Source organism: Mobula birostris, chromosome 21 (assembly GCF_030028105.1).
Source record: "Mobula birostris isolate sMobBir1 chromosome 21, sMobBir1.hap1, whole genome shotgun sequence".
NCBI classification, from domain to species: domain Eukaryota; kingdom Metazoa; phylum Chordata; class Chondrichthyes; order Myliobatiformes; family Myliobatidae; genus Mobula; species Mobula birostris.
The window spans coordinates 59,474,208-59,494,473 of NC_092390.1; the positions used below are offsets into that span (position 1 = coordinate 59,474,208).

The window sequence follows — 20,266 nt, forward strand, 5'->3', positions numbered from 1 at the left end:
GGTGCCATATATATACTTCGATAATAAATTTAGTTTGAACTTTGAACTTCTTCTTTGGCAGTGATGCAGTGTTCTGCAGCTATCGATTTGCTGTTCCTGCTGGATGGGTCATACAGTATTGGCAAGGGAAGCTTTGAGAGATCCAAGCATGTCGCATTCAAACTTTGTGATGCTCTTGATATCAACCCAGGCAGGGTAAGTTCAGAGTTCTTTTTTAATTATTTAGCACCAATCACACCAAAAGATCCTTGCAAATGTCACAGATTTGTATGAAGCCCTGTGGTAATCCTGGCTTGGATAGCTGGTAATCATATTTGTCCGTTATCACTTGCTCTAGATTTCATTACAGGAGTCTCATTAATACATTCAATCTTTGTCAATTTAGTAAAGTTTTCAGAATATGGGCTTCAATAGTTAAGTAAAATAATATCAAATTTAATTGCATGGTAACTGATATGTGCATATATAGATTTTTAAAAATTAAAGTAACATAATTGAGAAATGTAAATCTTTGTACTTGGATTATACAAACATTTTTTGAGGTATATTTTGGAAAGTAATAAAGTACTCTATATATTTTATACTTTATACAAGATATACTATAAAAGATAAAGAGATTAAAAATCTATTAATTTGCAGCTTCAGCAATGAACAATGAAAACTGATGAATAGTAGAAATTAATTCATGCATGGTATTACAGTAACTGTCAGAATATAACATTCCCTCTCAAACTTAAAAACACCATCCTTCACAAATTCCTTTTCTAAACATTCCTGACTTAAAGATATCCCAAAGTGTTTCACCAATGAAATACCTTTGAAGTATAATATAGGCAAAAAAGAAGCAAATCTGTGTGGAATAAGCTTCTACAAATAACTTGGTCAAGTTTTTTTTGTTTCATTACCTCACACCACAACACGTTGTTACTGTGGAGTTTTCTTCGAGTTTGCTGTACTGGTACCTGAATGAGAGGGTTGGAGTTAAATGGTGCTCCTGACTGCCTTGTTGTGTGCATCAGACTCCTCAAGATGGATTGACAGCCAAGTGTTAGATTGGCTTGAGCCAAAGTGAGGATGATGGGAGAGGAAGAGAGAAGAGATTCAGTTGAAATTTAGAGGAAGGGTAGAGATTTCCTGCATGTTGTGGAGGCAATTTTCCAAAAATGAGCAGAAATTAATGTTGCCTTTCCCTCATATCACCTGATTACCTACTCTCACCTCGCCCCTTCCTTTGACCTAGATATTATTATAGAGGTGGAAATAGACAGTCTTATTAGTTGCAACAAACACAATTCATTTTCAATGGTCGTGTTTCCAAAATACATAACATTCTCCCATTTCAATAAGTGCTTGTCACAAATTATTATTCATGCAGAGATTCATGACTATAGTGACAGTTTTGATCATTAAACCATACATCTGCCATGCCGTTTAGAACACAATATGTATGGGAGAATATGGGCCAATAGAAAGGGTAATCCCCGAATTTTCTCCACACAGGTCACAGTTGCAGCGATCCAGTACAGTTCAAGGCCTAAAGTTGAATTTTATCTGAATTCCTACTTAACGAAAGAAGAAGTAAAAGAACAACTTAAGAAAATTGTATTTCGGTATGTTACTGTTTTTTAATGTGTAATATCTTTAATGATTGCAAAAATGAGTATTAGAGTCTAGCAACACACATCAAAGTTGCTGGTGAACACAGCAGACCAGGCAGCATCTCTAGGAAGAGGTACAGTCGACGTTTCAGGCCGAGACCCTTTGTCAGGACTAACTGAAAGAAGAGATAGTAAGAGATTTGAAAGTTGGAGGGGGACAGTCTCGGCCTGAAACGTCGACTGTACCTCTTCCTAGAGATGCTGCCTGGCCTGCTGTGTTCACCAGCAACTTTGATGTGTGTTGCTTGAATTTCCAGCATCTGCAGAATTCCTGTTGTTTGCATTATTAGAGTCTAAACCATTTACTATCAAGCTATTGTGTGTATTACCGACTGAAGATGGAATATATTTAAAATAGGTAAACCTTAGTGCAAACATAACACAAATTTTTAAAATAAATGTAAATTTATATTTAAACTTGAATGAAGAGTGTAGCAATCCACAAGGAAGGTTTCCTTTTACAAAGTAATGATGCCACTTGTCCGAGGAACATATGTCAGCTGATTACTTAGAAGCCAGGAACACAAGATAATTAGAATTGGTTCATTGGGAATGAACCCATGTCACAGCCTGAGCCTCTGCAATCTTCTTAATTCCATTCTAATAGCTGGTAACAATGTTCAGAATTTTAATTAAGAGCGGATTTGTGTCTGATTTCAAGCAGGATGGGATTATTTTTCCTCGACCACATGTAGACACTTCAAATATCCATTTTAAGTATGTTTGGGATACTTTCCCATGGAGTAAATGGAGTATTTATAATGCTAGATAAGCTTCAGGTTAATGGTTACTGCCCCCCAGCATGGCCAAATTTATGTTGCAATTAAATATTCAATAAAATGTCCAAATTGTGTTTTATTAAAGCAACTCCAATTGTTACAAAAGTATGAATAAACGTAGGCCACAGTAGAACAAGATTATTCATGTGGTATTGACTATCAGGTTGATTAAATGTATTTGCTTGATTACCTCAGAGGTGGAAGTACGCAGACTGCCCTGGCATTGAAATATGTACTTCAGAAAGGATTTATAGCTGCAAGAAATGCTTCCGTTCCTCGAATTCTTATCATTCTTACCGATGGTAAATCTCAGGGTGATGTGGCAGAGACAGCAGCTCAAGTGAAAGAAGCTGGTGTAACCGTGTTTGCTGTTGGAGTCAAGTTTCCGAGGTGAGGAGCTTTCTTACGAAGATTTGCCAGGAATGATCATCCTGCGATGATATAATGTATCATTTTCCACAGGAAATTTTGCACCTGAGCTTTACAGAGCATTTTTAGGAATTTCATGGTTTATAGATTTTTTAGTGATATTAAGGTCGAAACACTTTGCATTATGTGTTCGCCTTTTTCTCAAAGTATTGAGGTTCCCAAAAATTTTTATGCCATGGACCCCTACCATTAACCTAAGGGTTCGCGAACCCCAGGTTGGGAACCCCGATTTTAAAAATCTCATTGTGAAAATTAAAATTTTGTTCGTTCCGAAGAAAACACAGCAGATTTCCATGTTGACGGTTGCTAGAGGAATATTGTACCTTGTCTCCCTGCTTCTCAGTTAGGCTGATAGTTAATTGTTGTTTTAATCTGTAACCATCAGAGATTAAAATGCATTGCTTAAGGAGTCATTTTTGAATGAGTATGCATTCTTTCTCCTGTGAGAATCTTTCATAACATCTATAGATTTGGAAGTGAAGAAGCCAGGCTTCAAACTGAATTTTAATTTAGTAGGCAGAATTGTTCCAAGGTTGGATAATTAAACTATGAATGAGCTTTATGTTACTGTTTTCTACCTTGTATATCCAGACACAAGTTCTGGATGCTCTTTTGCCCAGATATTCAGCAGATAAGCCACCTCTGTGGAAAGAGATTTTAATTTTAATTTCAAAAATAGATGGTATTCATAATAACAAGGAATATATATATGTATATATATATATTCACAGACAAACATAACACCATAGACTCTCACATGACTCCCTAAGGCGATACCGCTCTCATTGTTGTAAGAGCTTCCTCACGCAAATCTGCCCCTTTGTGTGTGGCAGCAGAAGGAGCTCAGACCTTGATCCTTCCCACGGAGCCTCAGCATTGCCTGTGCTGAGCTTGAGTGCATCCCTCACTACGTACTCCTGCAGCTTGGACTGCGCCAATCAACAGCATTACCTTGCAGTCATCACGCCGTGCAGGGTGATTGGCATGTTTTAAGCTGACCAAACAATGCCTTTCACTTCGTTGATGACGTTGCAGCAGCATTTGTCGATTTTCATGTGGTCACTGTGTCCCCCCGTGGATCAGAGAGCAGACATCCCACCCTGCAAAAGCTCATTTCAGGGAGGTAGCACCATCAATTTGCAGGAGACTTCCGGAACTTCCGGGAGAGGTGGGATGTCTGAGAGAGTCTTCTGAAATGCAGCTGCTGTGGGCGAATTGAGACACAGAGCCTTGCATCCTTCCCTGCACCCTTTCAGCAAATGCACAGACTGTAAGGAAGTGGGTGACTCTCTCTTCCCCACAACGGCCATCCAAAAGGCAGCGTGCACTGGGGGTGTTTTGCTGTCTGACCTGGAGGGCTCTGCTCACTACCAACCAAACAAAGTCTTGATGCTTGATTGCTAAATCTGGCGATGAAACATTCTGCCTTTTGTTCAAGGAAAAAATTCATAGAATCCATAATGTCTCTCATTTTATTTAGAGATACAGGCCCTTCCTGCCCATTGAACCCACCGAATTAACCCGAGGACAACTTACAATGACCAATTCATCTACGAACCTGTGCATCTTTTGACTGTGAGTGTAAGCCAGTAAAAACCCATGTGATGACCACATGGTGGTAACAAAATGTTAGTTGATTTTCATTGTAACTCTTTCTCTCTTCACAGATGGGAGGAGTTGGCTTTACTAGCTAGTGAACCTACAGACAGCCATGTGCTGTTTGCAGGGCACTTTGATGATGCTGTCAATGGTCTGTATACCACGTTAACAAGCTCTGATGTCTGCTCTGCTATTCCACCAGGTAATGCACAGAATTTTGTAACTAAAGTTCTAAATCTGGGTTGATAGACATCGTGTTGCTCATCCATACAGTAAAAAATATCACTGCTTTAACTACAATGGAATACTGCAAAATCTTTACAAAGTCAAAATCCATTCCAGTTCTTTTTATGTTAACTGCCAATCTGAAAAGCCATGTTAAAATTCAGTGCACAGCAAAGCAACTTCTCTTCTTCCCAAGAATGATTTCAACCATCCAAAAACTTTTTTTTGTCTTTTATTATGTATTATGGAGAATCCTGCCTTAGTGTGCCAGTCTGTGCATCTACAATTACCATCTCATCAATGTTCTGTTTTGAAGCATACTGCACCTAGTACACCTGCTCATTAATGCAAATATCTAATCAACCAATGATGTAGCAACAGCTCAATGAGTGTAATCATGCAGACATGGTCAAGAGGGTCAGTTGTTGTTCAGACCAAACATCAAAATGGGGACGAAATGGGATCTAAGTGATTTTGATTGTTGGTGCCAGACAGGGTAGTTTGAGTATCTCAGAAATTTTCTCCTGGGATTTTCTAGAGTTTACACTGAATGGTGTGAAGAGCAAAAAACACATGCACACACATCCAGTGAGCAGCAGTTCTGTGGGGAAAAACACCTTGTTAATAAGAAAGGTCAGAGAAGAGTGGCCAGACTGGTTCAAGCTGACAGGAAGGTGACAGTAACTCAGATAACAACACATAAAAGTGTGTGCGGAAGAGCATCTCTGAACTCACGGAATATTGAAACTTCAAGTGAATGGGCTACTGCAACAGATAATTACACCGGGTTCCATTTCTGCACCTAATAAAGTGGCCATCGAGTGCATATAAAGTCAAAATATGCCAATTTTTGTGGAAAAAACAAAAAATAAATCACCTGGGATTCACCCACCTATTACCCACTCATTCTGAAATGTGAATGTGAGGAGAATTGTTTATCGAAGACCCACCTAAAGACAGGCAGATTTGAGTCTTAGATTAAGCTTAATCTGGCTAGTTATATTGGAAAATATTGTAGCACTCTGGTTTCTAAGTGTTTATTTTAGTGTGTTTTTATTGTGCATCAAGTGTTTATTCAGGTTTTTACTATGCATTGAGTGTCTGTTACTGAGTGCGTGTGATTACTATGGTATTTCAACTTTGTAACCATTGAATGAAACCTGTGTACTTTTAACCCCTCAAGAAAAAACGAATGTAGCCAAGTAAGAGAGATAAGGGTAATTGATTTATTAGCTAGAGTGAAACTTACAGCATATGCTAATGCTGTTACCCAGAAGGGGTGCTATAAAGAATGCTGCGTGAAAAAATAGGCAGGCATTCAGTGGTGGGCATTCAAAGGCTAGCCCACTGTCTGTCTCAGCTTTACTTTGCAAATTAAAGTTTAAATATTTCTTGAAGAATCTTCGGCGCTTCCTTGTCATTTGTGAAACCACGACAAAACTGGCGTAGTCAGTGGGATCGGGAAGAGGCCCGTGGAAGAAGGAAACGGCAGATTGAGGGCGCTTCCCGGTCCCTGGGGGACCTCCACAGAGCTAACAGAATTCAGGGTGCACCCAAGCAAAGGTAAGCGCTTTTTAGCCACAATTTGGACTGAGAATTCTGCTGGTTTATGAGGAGACCTCGGGGACTCAGAAGTGTGAAACAACTGCCGAAGGGTCTCTCCGATTCAAAGAATCTGGCAGAATTGAGGGTTAAAAGGAGGCTCGGAGGATTAATCAAGAACACTGCAGTGGAGGGTGAGTATGAATAAGGTAACGAGAAGTTAAGTAAGAAAAATTTCACGTGGTGTTGGTAAGCCCCTGTGGATACCGCTTCGTACGAGATGAAGGTCTGAACGGGCAGGGAAAGAAAGAAAAAAGAGAAAATCTTCGTGAATACCGCCTTAAGAAGTGTAAGGGTCTGAATCGGCGAGGTGCAGAAGAGAAAATCCTCGTGAATACCGCCTTAAGAAAAGTAAGGGTCTGAATCGGCGAGGTGCAGAAGAGAAAATCCTCGTGAATACCGCCTTAAGAAGTGTAAGGGTCTGAATAGGCGAGGTGCAAAAAGAGAAAATCTTCGTGAATACCGCCTTAAAAAAAGTAAGGGTCTGAATAGGCGAGGTGCAAAAAGAAAGTTCTGTGGATACTCCCCGAGAAAGGGGTCTGCATGGGCAGAACAGATTAGAAGATAAGGATAGCTTAAGTAGATAATTTAGACGCGGTTGAGAAAAAACCATAAGGTTAGATAGAGAAATAGGTTACAGAAAATAGTATCACCGAGGTGTGAGACATTAAGAATACATTAAAAAGGGGAAGCATAACATGACAGGGAAGCCAACGGCGGTAGAAATATTGAGCAAAATATTCTCGGTGTGTCAAGGTAAGATCGTGGAAATTTCAGAAAAATGGGAAAAAAGAACCAAAAATCTGGTCATGAAGTGGTCGAAAGAAGGAACATTTGATGTAAACTTACGTGAGGAAATGGAGGCGCTGATTAAAAATCACAAACCAAGAGATAAATCCAAGAAAAGAGAGAAAAAAGAAAATAGGAGATAGAAGTGTTAAAACTCTTTAGGATGGAGGGAGAAAGATTGAGAAGGAAAGGAATAATACCAGTAGTAAGTAAAGAAGACACTGAGAAACAAGAAAAGCAGTCTGGTAAACCCCAGAGGAGAAACAGAATAAGGATCCGACTCTATACCCAGACCTGAGAATTGTAGAAACCCCTCCCCCTTATTATGAGAAGGAGAGTCTTAAACAGTGTCCTGTATTATCAGGAGAACTAGAACTGGAGGGAAAGTTTAAAGTCTGGGATACCGAGGAGGAAAGAAGAAAATATGAGGAGTTGGGTGAGGAGGAAAATCAGAACACGAAGGGACAGGTTTTTGGCTCAGTGGCCTAGGAAGATAGGGAGAGAACACTTCAAGTTCTAAGCACAAGAAATTATAGTTTGACCCAGATTTGGGAGTAAATTCTGGAGTTTATTTGAGCTTTTGTGTGTGGACTCATAGTTTCCTCTCTCTATGTAGGACCTTATAGGTCTCAAAGGAGAGATGATATTGGAAAATATTGTAGCACTCTGGTTTCTAGGTGTTTATTTTAGTGTGTTTTTATTGTGCATCAAGTGTTTATTCAGGTTTTTACTATGCATTGAGTGTCTGTTACTGAGTGCGTGTGATTACTATGGTATTTCAACTTTGTAACCATTGAATGAAACCTGTGTACTTTTAACCCCTCAAGAAAAAATGAATGTAGCCAAGTAAGAGAGATAAGGGTAATTGATTTATTAGCTAGAGTGAAATTTACAGCATATGCTAATGCTGTTAACCCAGAAGGGGTGCTATAAAGAATGCTGTGTGAAAAAATAGGCAGGCATTCAGTGGTGGGCATTCAAAGTCTAGCCCACTGTCTGTCTCAGCTTTACTTTGCAAATTAAAATTTAAACATTTCTTGAAGAATCTTTGGCGCTTCCTTGTCATTTGTGAAACCACGACAGTTAACCTTTCTGCCTGAAGCTAAACAAATGTAAGTGTAGGACCCCAGGATAACTTTTAGATAGGATAGATCCAGATGGGACAAATACTTTTGACTTATGAGGGACCACAAGCAGCACAAATAACAGCACCCTCTCACCCCCAGCCTTATCAAAGTCTTCTCACCCATATGCTGGGTTTCAACACTTTAAAAAGGTATACATTCTCGTCTAAGAAAAGTATTCATACAGTACTGTCCAAAAGTCTAAAGCACACACACACACACATATATATATATATATATATATATATATATAGCTGGGGTGCCCAAGTCTTTTGCGCAGTACCGTATTTGTCAATGTGGAGCACAGTGTGAGTTTGTAAACCTGATGGAGCAAAGGGTGTTGGGAATGGAGAGGGTGGAACGCTGCGGGATTGGTGTGGGACAGGTGATGGAGGAGGAGTGCCGGGGTGGGCGTGGGGGGTATGGATGCAGGCACACCCAGGTTATTTGATTCCAAACAATTGGTTTATTGATCATTACAGAACATCTCTTCGGTACTTACTGCTCCTTCCCCTTTTCCCAACCATGATTCCCCTCTCCCTGCCCCTTCCCACTCTCAGTCCATATTAGAGATCCATATCAGAATTAGGCTTATCGTCACTCACATATGTCATGAAATTTGTTTTTTTTTGTGGCTGCAGAATAGTGCAATCCAAAAAACTAAAGATGTGTATGTATGTATGTATACCTCTGCACAGTACTGTAAACGATTACGTGTGAGCAAAATATAGTAATTTGCTTCTTTCAGCTTGCAAGCTTGAGACCCATGTCTGTCTACGTAAATCTCTAGAAACAGTGAAGGAATTCAAGGGGAATTTCATGTGCTGGAGGGGATCATATGCATATGGTGGACCTTTCTCAACACTATGTCCTTATTACAGGTTAGTAACTCCTATTCTGAAACTTGGCTGTGGGAAAACATAAAGCACTCTGAAGCATTGTACGTGGATTGTCGCCTGATCCAGCTGCAGTGTACTGCATTGTCCAATTGCTTTTAACTTGATGAGTGAGGGGGTACTTCGAGTAAAGTGACTGGAAAATAAATCGGTGCTGAGCTGTCAATCAAATGTTGAAGTAGATAGATCATGGAAGGCACTCTAACTGGTGGAGGAAAATAGATAACAAGTTCTCACTGTCTCTGCACAGTGCTCTTTAAGTACAGTATGTATGAAGATTGTGGTAAATATTGTAAGCAATGGGAAAGCAGAATAGATAAATATCAGCGAACCTGTTAGCTTGATATCGGCTATGGAAAAATGCACAGAATTCATTGTTTAAGATCAAATTAGTAAATTCAAAGTTCAAAGTACAGTTATTATTAACATATGAGTACAATATACAGCCTTGAGATTTGTTTCCTTACAGGCAGCCACAAAACAAAGAAACCCAGTAGAGCTCATTTGAAAAAGACCTTCAAACACCTGATGTGCAGAAATAAAATCATGCAAACAATAAAAGTAAACAATCAACTTTCAGAACTGAAGTTCACGGAAGTCAGCCAACAGCCTCAAAGCCAGTCATCACTACAGCCGATCCAGGAGCCTGTTAGTTGCAAGCCACAGCCTCAGTTCAGCACAGAGACGAGTAGACCTTGCAGAACAGCGAGCTGAACACTGGCCCATCCCTCACTTCCAGCCCTGACACCCTCACCTTTTCTGTCCTTCACCTTTGCTCCACACACCCTGAGCTTTTCAGTCCCTCACCTCAGGCCCCAGCACCCTGAACTTTTCAGTCCCTCGCCTCAGGCCTCGACACCCTGACCTTTGGAGGTTCATGGGAGAATCATTATCGTTACTAGTGACTTGCTTGGCATAGGTTCTATTTGATAATATTAAAGTGTTTCTGGAGAAGTGACAAGCCTAAGGAATACTGTTAAATTGTACAGACATTTCCAGAGACTTTAAGTAGAAAAATCACAAGGGAGGCCTTTGCAAGCTTTCAAAAGGCCACCAAAAGATGTCTTTGGAAGAAAAAGATCATTTGTACTATCAGAATGATATTATATTTCCATATGCCCTCACTACTCTACTGTGGGACTTTTTTGTTGCAAACTTCACACTATGAATGAATTTAGATAATAATTGACTAATAAGTTAATTATTTGGGGAAGTTTCAGAGTGGAAAGAATAAACTCTGAAAAGTATTCCATAATATTCCACATTCTTTGCATGGAAATATCTTGATAATTTCTCACAGAAATTAATTTTTTTCTAGTTGGAAGCGAGTTTATAAGACGCATCTTGCTCGATGCTACAGAACTCTGTGCCCAGGTAGTTAATGTTTTCATCCTACTCCAATGTCCAGTTTTGTTGTTTTAGTGGAGTACTTTCCTTCTTGCTGAATTTAAATGCAATGTTAAAGATGTCTGTGGTAAAATGTTTTATTAAGTGCTCATGTTGTTTTCTGTAACATTGTTTAATAAGGTTGAAAAGATTATTCTTGTTAATATATTTCTCTGTGTAATTAGTCTGTTTGAGAGTCTGACATCAAATCAGTGTAAATAACCATAACTTCAAAATAAAACATAAAATGATGAACCTCAGTAATCTCAGGGTCATAGACTGGAATTAGTGATCTATATCTGCGCCCTCAAGTTTATTTATTTGAGCGACAGGACAGAATAGGCCCTTCTGGCCATTCGATCTGCACTGCTCAACCCCCCGATTTAACCTAATCACAGGACAATTCACAGTGACCAATTAACTTATTAACCAGTACATCTTTGGACTGTGGGGTGAAACCAGAGAACCCAGAGAAATCCCATACATTTCACGGGGAGGAAGTACCGTCTTCTTACAATGACGCTGGAACTGAACTCTGAACTACAATGCCCCAAGCTGTAATAGCATTGGCCTAACCTCTGTGCTTCGTGGCACCCAAATCTTTTGCACTTGGCAAGTTGAATAGCTTAGCAATTCATAAGAGCTATAGTTTTATACCATACAAAATATAATGCTTTAAAGTCACAAAAACTAATTGCTTTTAACTAGAGTATCAAGCCAATCAACGACAATTGTTCAAGAAAAACCATATGGTGCAAGATCAAACACTTTGCGGTTATTCTTCAGATTGCTTGTTAAAGTCGGCATGAAATATCCAACTTTCTAAATGAGATTGACAAGAATAATTTTAGAGTTATGTTTTAATCGATTCAGATATTTCTTTTGACAAGAACGTTTTAGGTACAATTAATAAACAGCACCTAATTCAAAAATATGTGAATGTTGATTTAATTGCCAATATAATGTGTCTGTGATTGCAACTGAAATATCATCTGGCTGACAAGAAATGAAAAAGTATTGCTATTCTTTATTTTATCAATCAATGCACATGAATGAAATAGTTATTTCTTCTGGATATTTATTAATCTCATATGTAACTTCGTTTTCAAAAAGTATAAGGTCCTTGAACATCCTATCAATATTTTATGTAAACCCTTTTACAGATCCGTGTGATTCACAGCCTTGCCAGTATGGCGGCACATGTATCTCAGAGGACCTTGAAAAGTACCACTGTGTCTGCCCTGCAGCATTTGGAGAAGACTTTAATTGCGGTAAACTGGTCTTACCTTTTTTTTTATTATTATTTTCCCCAAATGTGTGTAAATTTGTTCATCTGATATCTCTGTTCCATTAAACCATGCTTTGTTTGGTCTGAATTATACTTGCAAATCTGTTTCAACTGGAGTGGCACCTTACAAATATTGTTTGAAAGAAAAAGAAATGAAGATCAAAAAAAAGCTGCAAATGCTTGAAATCTGAAAAAAAATCCCTGAAAATTCAGTACTGCTAAAGTTGTGTGTTATTCCTCTCCACACCTTGTGGCACATCAGGTGACAACCTTGCCGTTGCATTAGCATTTGCCTGTTTTTTTTGAGGCCTAGTTGCTAGCTCAAAGCTCAACCCAGCATGGCTGGAAAGCATGTAGGGAAGTGGCTGGATTTGAACCCGGGACTACTCACTTCAAAGTCAGTTGCGGACATCACTACACCTTCTGCAGGCTTAATGTTGTGTAGTCTGACAGAAAACGTACAAAAGATTAGAGGAAAGGAAAGGAAAGAATCAATATTGAATTATCCAACTTTAGACAACTCACCCTTTCATTTTATTTATATTAATAACTAGACATTTTTGCCTGCTGTCTCTTTATTTCCTTTTTGTACGCAGTCAGTCTGTACACAATTAGCAACACATTTTCTCTGATCTTAGCTGCTCCTGAAATAGGACATTATTTCATCCTATCAGAGAAATTCTCAATGCAGCATCAATTGCCTTTCCCTGCCCCCTTTGCTACCTCAAAGAGCTTGTTCTTTCTCTTTCTTGGATCAGATGAATAGTGCTGGACATGAATCATTGACTGTCCCTCTTTCCATAGATGCTGACCGAGTGGCTGAGTTTGGCTGTTTCTTCGATTTCTATTTTTGTTTGAACCAGTTCTGTGTAATCTCAAAATTGATCTACCATTGTTTGAAGAAATGTCTGAGTGCTGAAACTCATGAGGAAGATTGTACATTCAGACAAAATTTGTGTATCAAGGCTGACTGAGAATCAAATATTGAAATTGCTGTACTTTAATTCATCCAGGAAAATTAGACTGTAAACTTCCTAATGCCTAAAATATTATTGAAACCAAATCAGGTTTATTATCACCGGCGCATGTTTGAAATTTGTGAACTTAGCGCTAGCAGTACAAAGCAATACATGATAACATGGAAAAAATAAGTAAATCAATTACAATAAGTACGTATATTAAACAGTTAAATTAAAAATAATGCAAAAACAGAAATACTAAAAAGAAAGTGATATAGTGTTCATAGGGCTCAATATCATACCATGATATATATTGGTATATTTTGCCATGATTATATTTGGTAAATGGTTAACTAGTGGAGTGGTGTCACAGCAGCACCCTTGCACTCAATGTCAGTAAGATGAAAGAGCTGATTGTGGACTTCAGGAAGGGTAAGATGAAGGAACATATACCAATCCTCATAGAGGGATCAGAAGTGGAGAGAGCGAGCAGTTTTAAGTTCCTAGGTGTCAAGATCTCTTAGGACCTAACCTGGTCCCAACATATCAATGCAGCTATAAAGAAGGCAAGACAGCAACTATACTTCATTAGGAGTTTGAAGAGATTTGGTATATCAACAAAAACACACAAAAACTTCTATAGATGTACTGTGGAGAGCATTCTGACAGGCTGCATCACTGTCTGGTATGGAGGTGGGGGGGGCGGGGGGCAACTGCACCAGACTGAAAGAAACTGCAGAGGGTTGTAAATTTAGTCGGCTTCATCTTGGGTACTAGCCTACAAAGTACCCAGGACATCTTCAAGGAGCGATGTCTCGGAAAGGCAGCATCCATTATTATTATTTCAATGACGGTCCTAAGCTGTAGAATTCAATATGTAAAACTATAAGGGATGCAGACTCAGTTGACACTTCTAAACACCAGCTCAAAACCTATTTATTTAACCTTGATCTCATTGTAAAGCACTTTGAGCTACACGATCTGTATGATCTGTCTGAAAAGTGTTCTATAAATATTTGTTATTATTACTATTAATAACTGTACTTTGCCTAAATGTCTGCTGGCAATGTGTGATCTGATGTCAATCTTTTAACACAGTCACAGGAGAATAGTCAGTTTGAAGTCACATTCCTTGAAGGAATGAAGCTTTGTTTCAAAATACATGTTCATTATGTTTTATATTTTAAGCTTTATGCCTTTTATTTGCTGATATTTTTGGCACCTAAAAGTCTACTTTGTTTCATTGGCTGAATAGTAGTTGGTGAACAATAAAACTCTTTCATAATCCTTTATTTAATGTAATGAAAAGTTCAAGCAAACACGTGGAAAACCCATTTTAAAAGGACTGAAAGAAACAATTGAACACACTTGCATTAAAGGTGCAATTCCATATTGATAGTATATTGTTATATAGAGCACAGTATTATATTTGAGTTTGTGCCAGAGCAATGCTATCAATATTGCCTTTCCATTCATGCATAATTCATTTTAGTATGAATTTTTTATATCAAAGTTCAAAGTTCAAATTTATTATTGAAGTATGTATACCACAAACAACCTTGAGATTCGTCTTCTTCCACAAAACAAAGAGACACAACAGAATTCTTGAAAAGCCACACACAACAAAGACTGGCAAATGTCCAGTCTTTTTATTGGAGAGAAAAATAATCCTTTTGAATGACTGTCTGTAATTTTAGTTAAGCTTTGCCACTGTCGGTGCTTTTTGTTATTATAATGCTTTTTTAAAAATTTTAACAGCTCCACAACAAGGACTTGAATGCAGTGTGGATCTTTTGCTGCTAATTGATGGCTCAGCCAAGACAACCCTTGAAGGATTTCTCCAGCACAAAGCCTTTGTGAAAACATTTCTGCAGGTAGTGCTGACTGCAGACAGTCAAATTAACGTTGGCGTGGCACAGTACAGTGACGGAGTCCAAATGGAACTGCCTATGGGACTGCACCAGGATATATCAGATGTTGCTCGTAAGATTGAACTGATGCATTTCAAAGGAGGCAACACAAAGACTGGGAAGGCTTTAGAATACCTCACCCAGATTGGATTTAAAACCAGATCGACGGTTCCACATGTTCCCGAGGACCGTCCCCACGTTTTAGTTCTGCTAACAAACTCAAAATCAGACGATTCCATAGCTGAATCAGCCAAATACGCCAGAGAGCGAGAGGTCTTTCTCCTTGCAGTTGGAAGCCACAGTCTTCAGTCAGAACTGGTTGCAATTACAGGAAATCCCCAGCATACAGTCACATATTCAAATCCTCAACATTTCTTCAATCAGATTCCTGAACTAAGAACAAAAATCTGCAACATTGACAATCAAGGTATAAACACTTTCCTAAACTGTCCTTCATCTGGCTGAGCTGATAGCACTGTGGTAAGATTGAAGACATGATCAGGGTCATCGCATTACATACTATGCAGTCTTTAAAAGGATGAGTGGGGATCTCATTGACATTTACCACGTATTAAAAGACCTGTAGCCCAATGAACTTGTTTGCCTACCCAGTCAGTCAGGGAACCAGGAAAGCTAGAGAGGACAAGCGATTTTTATTATAAATAAAGAAAAGTATACAAATGACAGGGAAGAGATTTGTCCTCTGTTAAATGTGATGAAAGTGGAATGTTTTAATGTATTCCATTAAGTGGCTGAATTTTGGAAGTAAAGTAACAGCACCTTCTCTGCCTCCTCCGCCACCCAGCCTTTTTATTCTGGTGTCCTCCCCTTTCCAGTTCACTCCCGAAACATTGACTGTTCATTCATTTCCATAGGTGCTTCCTGACCTGCTGAGTTCCTCCAGCATTTTGTGTGTTGCTTTGGATTTCCAGCATCTACAGACTTTCATGTGTCAGCACTGTAGGTTTTAATCAAGACAGGAATTATTTGTACTCTATTTCAAATCAATGGTGCATTCACTTTACAGAGGGTAAAAGCTGAAAATTTGGCATACAGCAAGCTCATCACAAATCACCCCAGCACTACGTATAAACTGTTACTTTCTGATTTGGATCTCTTAAGTTGTCTGTCAGACAAAATATTCTTCATGTTTAGTCTGACAGACACCCTCTTATCACATCCACATTACAAGAAAATGCAAGGAATGCATTCACAGCGCTGGTTAATAACTTTACTGTTTTATGTTCTGACATTACAAACATCCTGGGAGAGGTGTGAATATGTTCTAATTTGTGAGCTGAACAGTAACTCCACAAAACTTCCTTCTTAAAAAAATATAATTGATTCTTCTACTTTTGCCAAAGAATCCCTTCACCTTCAGGAATATGTTTTTCTCTAATACCATGTGCTGTCAGGAACGCTGTGTGTCACCCTCACACCAACAGTACTATGTATCTGTGCGGCTCTTATTCACACAACCTACTTATCCCTCCATAACATTTTGCTGCCCTAAACATAATTTTGTAGTTTATTACAACCAGACTGAGGGATCTAGTGTATTTCCTTTTACCCTTAATCTTCAAATTCAGCAGTCCTGCAGTTTCTGACCTTGGCACTTGCCCTTCACTGCATGTTGATGTTTAGTAGGAGCCAGGCTTATCTTCATTCCTCAAACCACTTTATGCTTTAGTTGTGAGTTACTGAATCCAAAGGCCATTCTCTTTGGATGTTGTGATACATATCTGAATAAACATAATGGTCATCTTCATGCTCCAGAATACTTCCTTTCCTTCTTCTAGAATTGTTTCTCTTTCTCTCTTTTCTTTAACCCCCAAACTTAGCTTCAGGTGCTGTACTTTGACCTCTTTAACCCTCTCTTTGCCCCTTCATGTCTGAAATCATTATGCATGCAACCATCTCCAGAATTAAATCTTTCTATGCTTTTCTCACTTACGATTGTAAAACTTGTGGAATGCTCTGTAACATGTGTCTTGCCTTACCGAGTCAAGTCATCAGGTCAAGTTTATCATCACATGCACAAATACAAATACAATGAAAAACTTGTTTGTAACACAGCTGTTATCCTGTTGAATAGTATTGGCTTCCCATCATCATTTGTCTTTGGATCACTTCAAATCCTTTCTTCCTTTTTATACCTGCAGTTTGCCCCTGGCCCTGCATCGTAGAACATAGAACACCATAGCACAGTGCACGCTCTTTAGCCCAAGGTAGTGTACACACCTTTTAACCCTCTCTAAGGTCAATCTATCCCTTCCCTACCCTATAGCCCTCCATTTTTTCTTTCAACCACATGTGCCTATCTCAGAGTCTCTTAAGTATCTGTAATGTATCTGCCTCTAGCACCACCCCTTGACAACATGTTCCATGCATCTGTGTAAAAAATGTAGCTCTGACACCCCCCGCCCCATACTTTCCTCCAATCACCTTAAAATTATGTCATCTCTTACTAGCCATTTCTGCCCTGGGGAAAAAAGTATCTGCCAATCCACTTTAGCTATATCTCTTATCATCTTCCTTTCACCCTCCTTCACTCTAAAGCCAATAACCCTAACTTGCTCAACCTATCCTCATAAGGCATGATCTCTAATCCAGGCAACATCCTGGTAAATCTCCTTTGCACCCTCTTTAAAGCTTCCACATCCTTTCCTAAATCCTCATGTTTGTGGACTTTGGATTTATATGTGTAGACCTGCTTTTAATTCTCTGGAATTTTCAACCTATCGCTTGGAATTTGTACTCGAGAACTCTCTATCACTTTTAAAAATCCTTGGAAGTGTGGTCAATGCACACCATTAACATTCTGTGAAGCTGGTTGGTGGAAAGTATAGGTGGGATGTCAGGGATGGATTTCTTTTTACTCAGAGTGGTAGGTGCATGGAATGGGCTGTCAGGGGTGGTGCTAGAGGCAGATACGTTGGAGACATGTAAGAGACTCTTAGATAGGCACATGGCTGAAAGAAAAAAGTAGGGCTATGTGGAAGGGAAGGGTTAGATTGATTATGAAGTAGGTTAAAATGTTGGGGAACATCGTGAACTTGTCCTGTACTGTCCTATGATCTATTATATTACTGGGAATTTCTAATTCTGGGTCCGCTCTCTTTCTGTGCAGGATGCTTATCCCAGCCTTTAGATCTCGTGTTTGCTTTGGATGCATCATCTGGAGTTGGAAAGGACAACTTTGATAAAGTGAAAGATTTTACGAAGGCTGTCACCATGCAGTTTGAGATAAACCGTGACGTTACTCAGGTTGGCCTCGTGATCTATGGCAGCAGTTCGAGGACAATTTTTGGTCTTGATGCGTTTGATTCAGGCCTTAACCTCCAGAAGGTCATTGACTTAGCTCCTTATTTGGGCGGAACTGCCTCCACTGGCAGTGTTCTCCTTCACATTTACGACGATGTGATGACTATCCGACAAGGCGCCCGGCCTGGTGTGAATAAGGTGGTGGTGGTGCTAACAGATGGAGCAAGCACCGACGATGCAGCAGTTCCTGCACAGACTCTGAGGGACAACGGCATCACCGTCTTTGCTGCAGGTATTGGTGACGTGCAGAAGGAGTCATTGCTAAGGATCACCAGCTCTGCCAATTACATGATAACTGTGCCATCCTTCGAGGATTTGAAATATTTTGACGAAATCATTGCTCACAGGATTTGTGAAGGTAATTAGATGTATCTTGCCAAAAGAATTTCCATAATGCCTTTTTTTAATTATTCTGTCAGATATTTAATTCATGGTTGTTAATTAAAGTAAATCAAATGCCTAGAGAGGAGTTTTTCTTGAGAATTTGATTGTGACTTGCACCAGGGTAAATCTGTAACAAGGGTCCTGATTTGATCCCAAAGTGACTGGATTCGTACACTGCCAGGACCACTACGTGTAGGTTTTGAGGTGTATATGTAGGAGATTTAAGTGGTGGTCTGGAGATACGTCTCTACCAAAGGAGGTGTAAGATGCTCCTTCCTTCACCAGCCTGCAGGTCACACTTGGGCAAGGTGTAGCACCTGCTTAGCCCCTGATCTGGGTCATGTGATGCCATGGGAGCAGGTGGTGGATGGCCGTATTAGCAGCTGGTGCAGATCACAAGTCCTGGTTATGCGACCACTGACGCCAGGTGGACAAACTCTGAAGAGTATTGATAATGGCTGGGGTCACCCGTCTTGTAAATTCACAACGCCGAAGAAGGTAATGGCAAACCACGTCTGTAGAAAAATTTGTCAAGAACTGTCATGGTCATTGAAAGACCATCATTGTCCACGTTATGGGGCACGGCATGTAACAAATGAAGAATGTAGAAGACAGAGTGGTGACCGTAGAGATGTATCTAAGAGGAGAGCAGACAGGGTGAAAGCACACCTTGTTTTCGTAGGGAGTGGGTGTTAAAACAAAAAGTATACAAGTGGATGAAGACCAAGGGCAAGAGATTTACAAGGGATGTCGTGGCAGCTTCTTCATGCAAAGGGCAGTGCGTATTCGATGTGAGCCATCAGAAACAGCTGTTGAGGTGGGCACATTAGGAACATTCAAAAACCACCTAGGTAAGTACGTGGATACTAGAAGTTTATTTATTTACTGAGCTACCATGTGGAGCAAATCCTTCTGGCCCTTCAAGACATGCCACCCAGCTACCTTCGATTTGCCCTCGCCTAATCATAGGACAATTTACAATGACCAATTAACCGATAAAACGGTATGTTATTGGAACGTGAGAAGAAAACGGAGCCCACATTTCACGGGGTGGACATACAAACTCCTTACTGAGGACACTGCGATTGAAGTCTGAACTCCAAAGCCCTGAGCTGTAATAGTGTTGTGCTGACCACTACACTATGAGCCAAACACAGACAGCTGGGACTAGCCCAGTTGGCATAGACAAGTTGGGTTGGAGGACCTGCTTGCATGTTGACTCTATGATTGTGACGATGACCAGAGTGGGAAGAAACTTCTTCCCATGGCAAATCTCTGTCTGGAAGCATTAGGTGAGGAGAATCTTAAGCTCAGTTTTGGTGCCTTCCCTTCATTGAAATATCCACTAATGCTAACTGGCGGAGCATATACTTCAATAAGATTAGCTCGGAAAGATACTGGAAAGTACCAAGCACCCACTACAGTCTACCCCAGTAAGTTCAAAATTCAAAATAAAATTTATAATCAGAGTACATACATGTCACCACACACAATCTTGAGATTATTTTTCTGCAGGCATACTTAGCAAATCTATAGAACAGCAAGAAGTCTATGCCCTTCGGAGTTCAGGGAAAGCTTGAATGTGTTAACCAAACATTTTTTTATATGTTACTTTCATTTTTAAAGAGCCAAATTTAAAACTATAAGGCATAGGAGAAGAATGAGGCCACGAAGCCCATTGAATCTGCTCCACCATTCCATCATGGCTGATTTATTATCCCTCTCAACCCCATTCTCCTGCTTTCTCCCCATAACCTTTGATGCCCCTGTTGGTCCGGGCTTTAATGTTGCAGTACCGTTTGCCGGACAGAAGCAGCTGAAACAGTTTATGGTTGGGGCGACTAGTGTCCCATAGTAATCTTCCAGGCCTTCCTGCTGCTGTAAATGTACTCATTGGATGGAAGTTCACATCTA

The 20,266-nt window shown here is 39.7% G+C and overlaps 1 protein-coding gene across 1 annotated transcript in view; it reads left to right on the top strand.

Moving 5' to 3' along the window:
• The window catches only part of vwa2 (von Willebrand factor A domain containing 2), a 52,155-nt gene that overhangs the window by 18,529 nt on the left and 13,360 nt on the right, over positions 1 to 20,266 (top strand). The window contains exons 3-11 of the mRNA XM_072239802.1: positions 62 to 195; positions 1,501 to 1,610; positions 2,633 to 2,827; positions 4,534 to 4,667; positions 8,954 to 9,086; positions 10,420 to 10,475; positions 11,651 to 11,758; positions 14,493 to 15,071; positions 17,775 to 18,326. Of these exons, the coding sequence (XP_072095903.1) occupies positions 62 to 195; positions 1,501 to 1,610; positions 2,633 to 2,827; positions 4,534 to 4,667; positions 8,954 to 9,086; positions 10,420 to 10,475; positions 11,651 to 11,758; positions 14,493 to 15,071; positions 17,775 to 18,326 (2,001 nt within the window). The remainder of the gene's footprint in view (positions 1 to 61; positions 196 to 1,500; positions 1,611 to 2,632; positions 2,828 to 4,533; positions 4,668 to 8,953; positions 9,087 to 10,419; positions 10,476 to 11,650; positions 11,759 to 14,492; positions 15,072 to 17,774; positions 18,327 to 20,266) is intronic.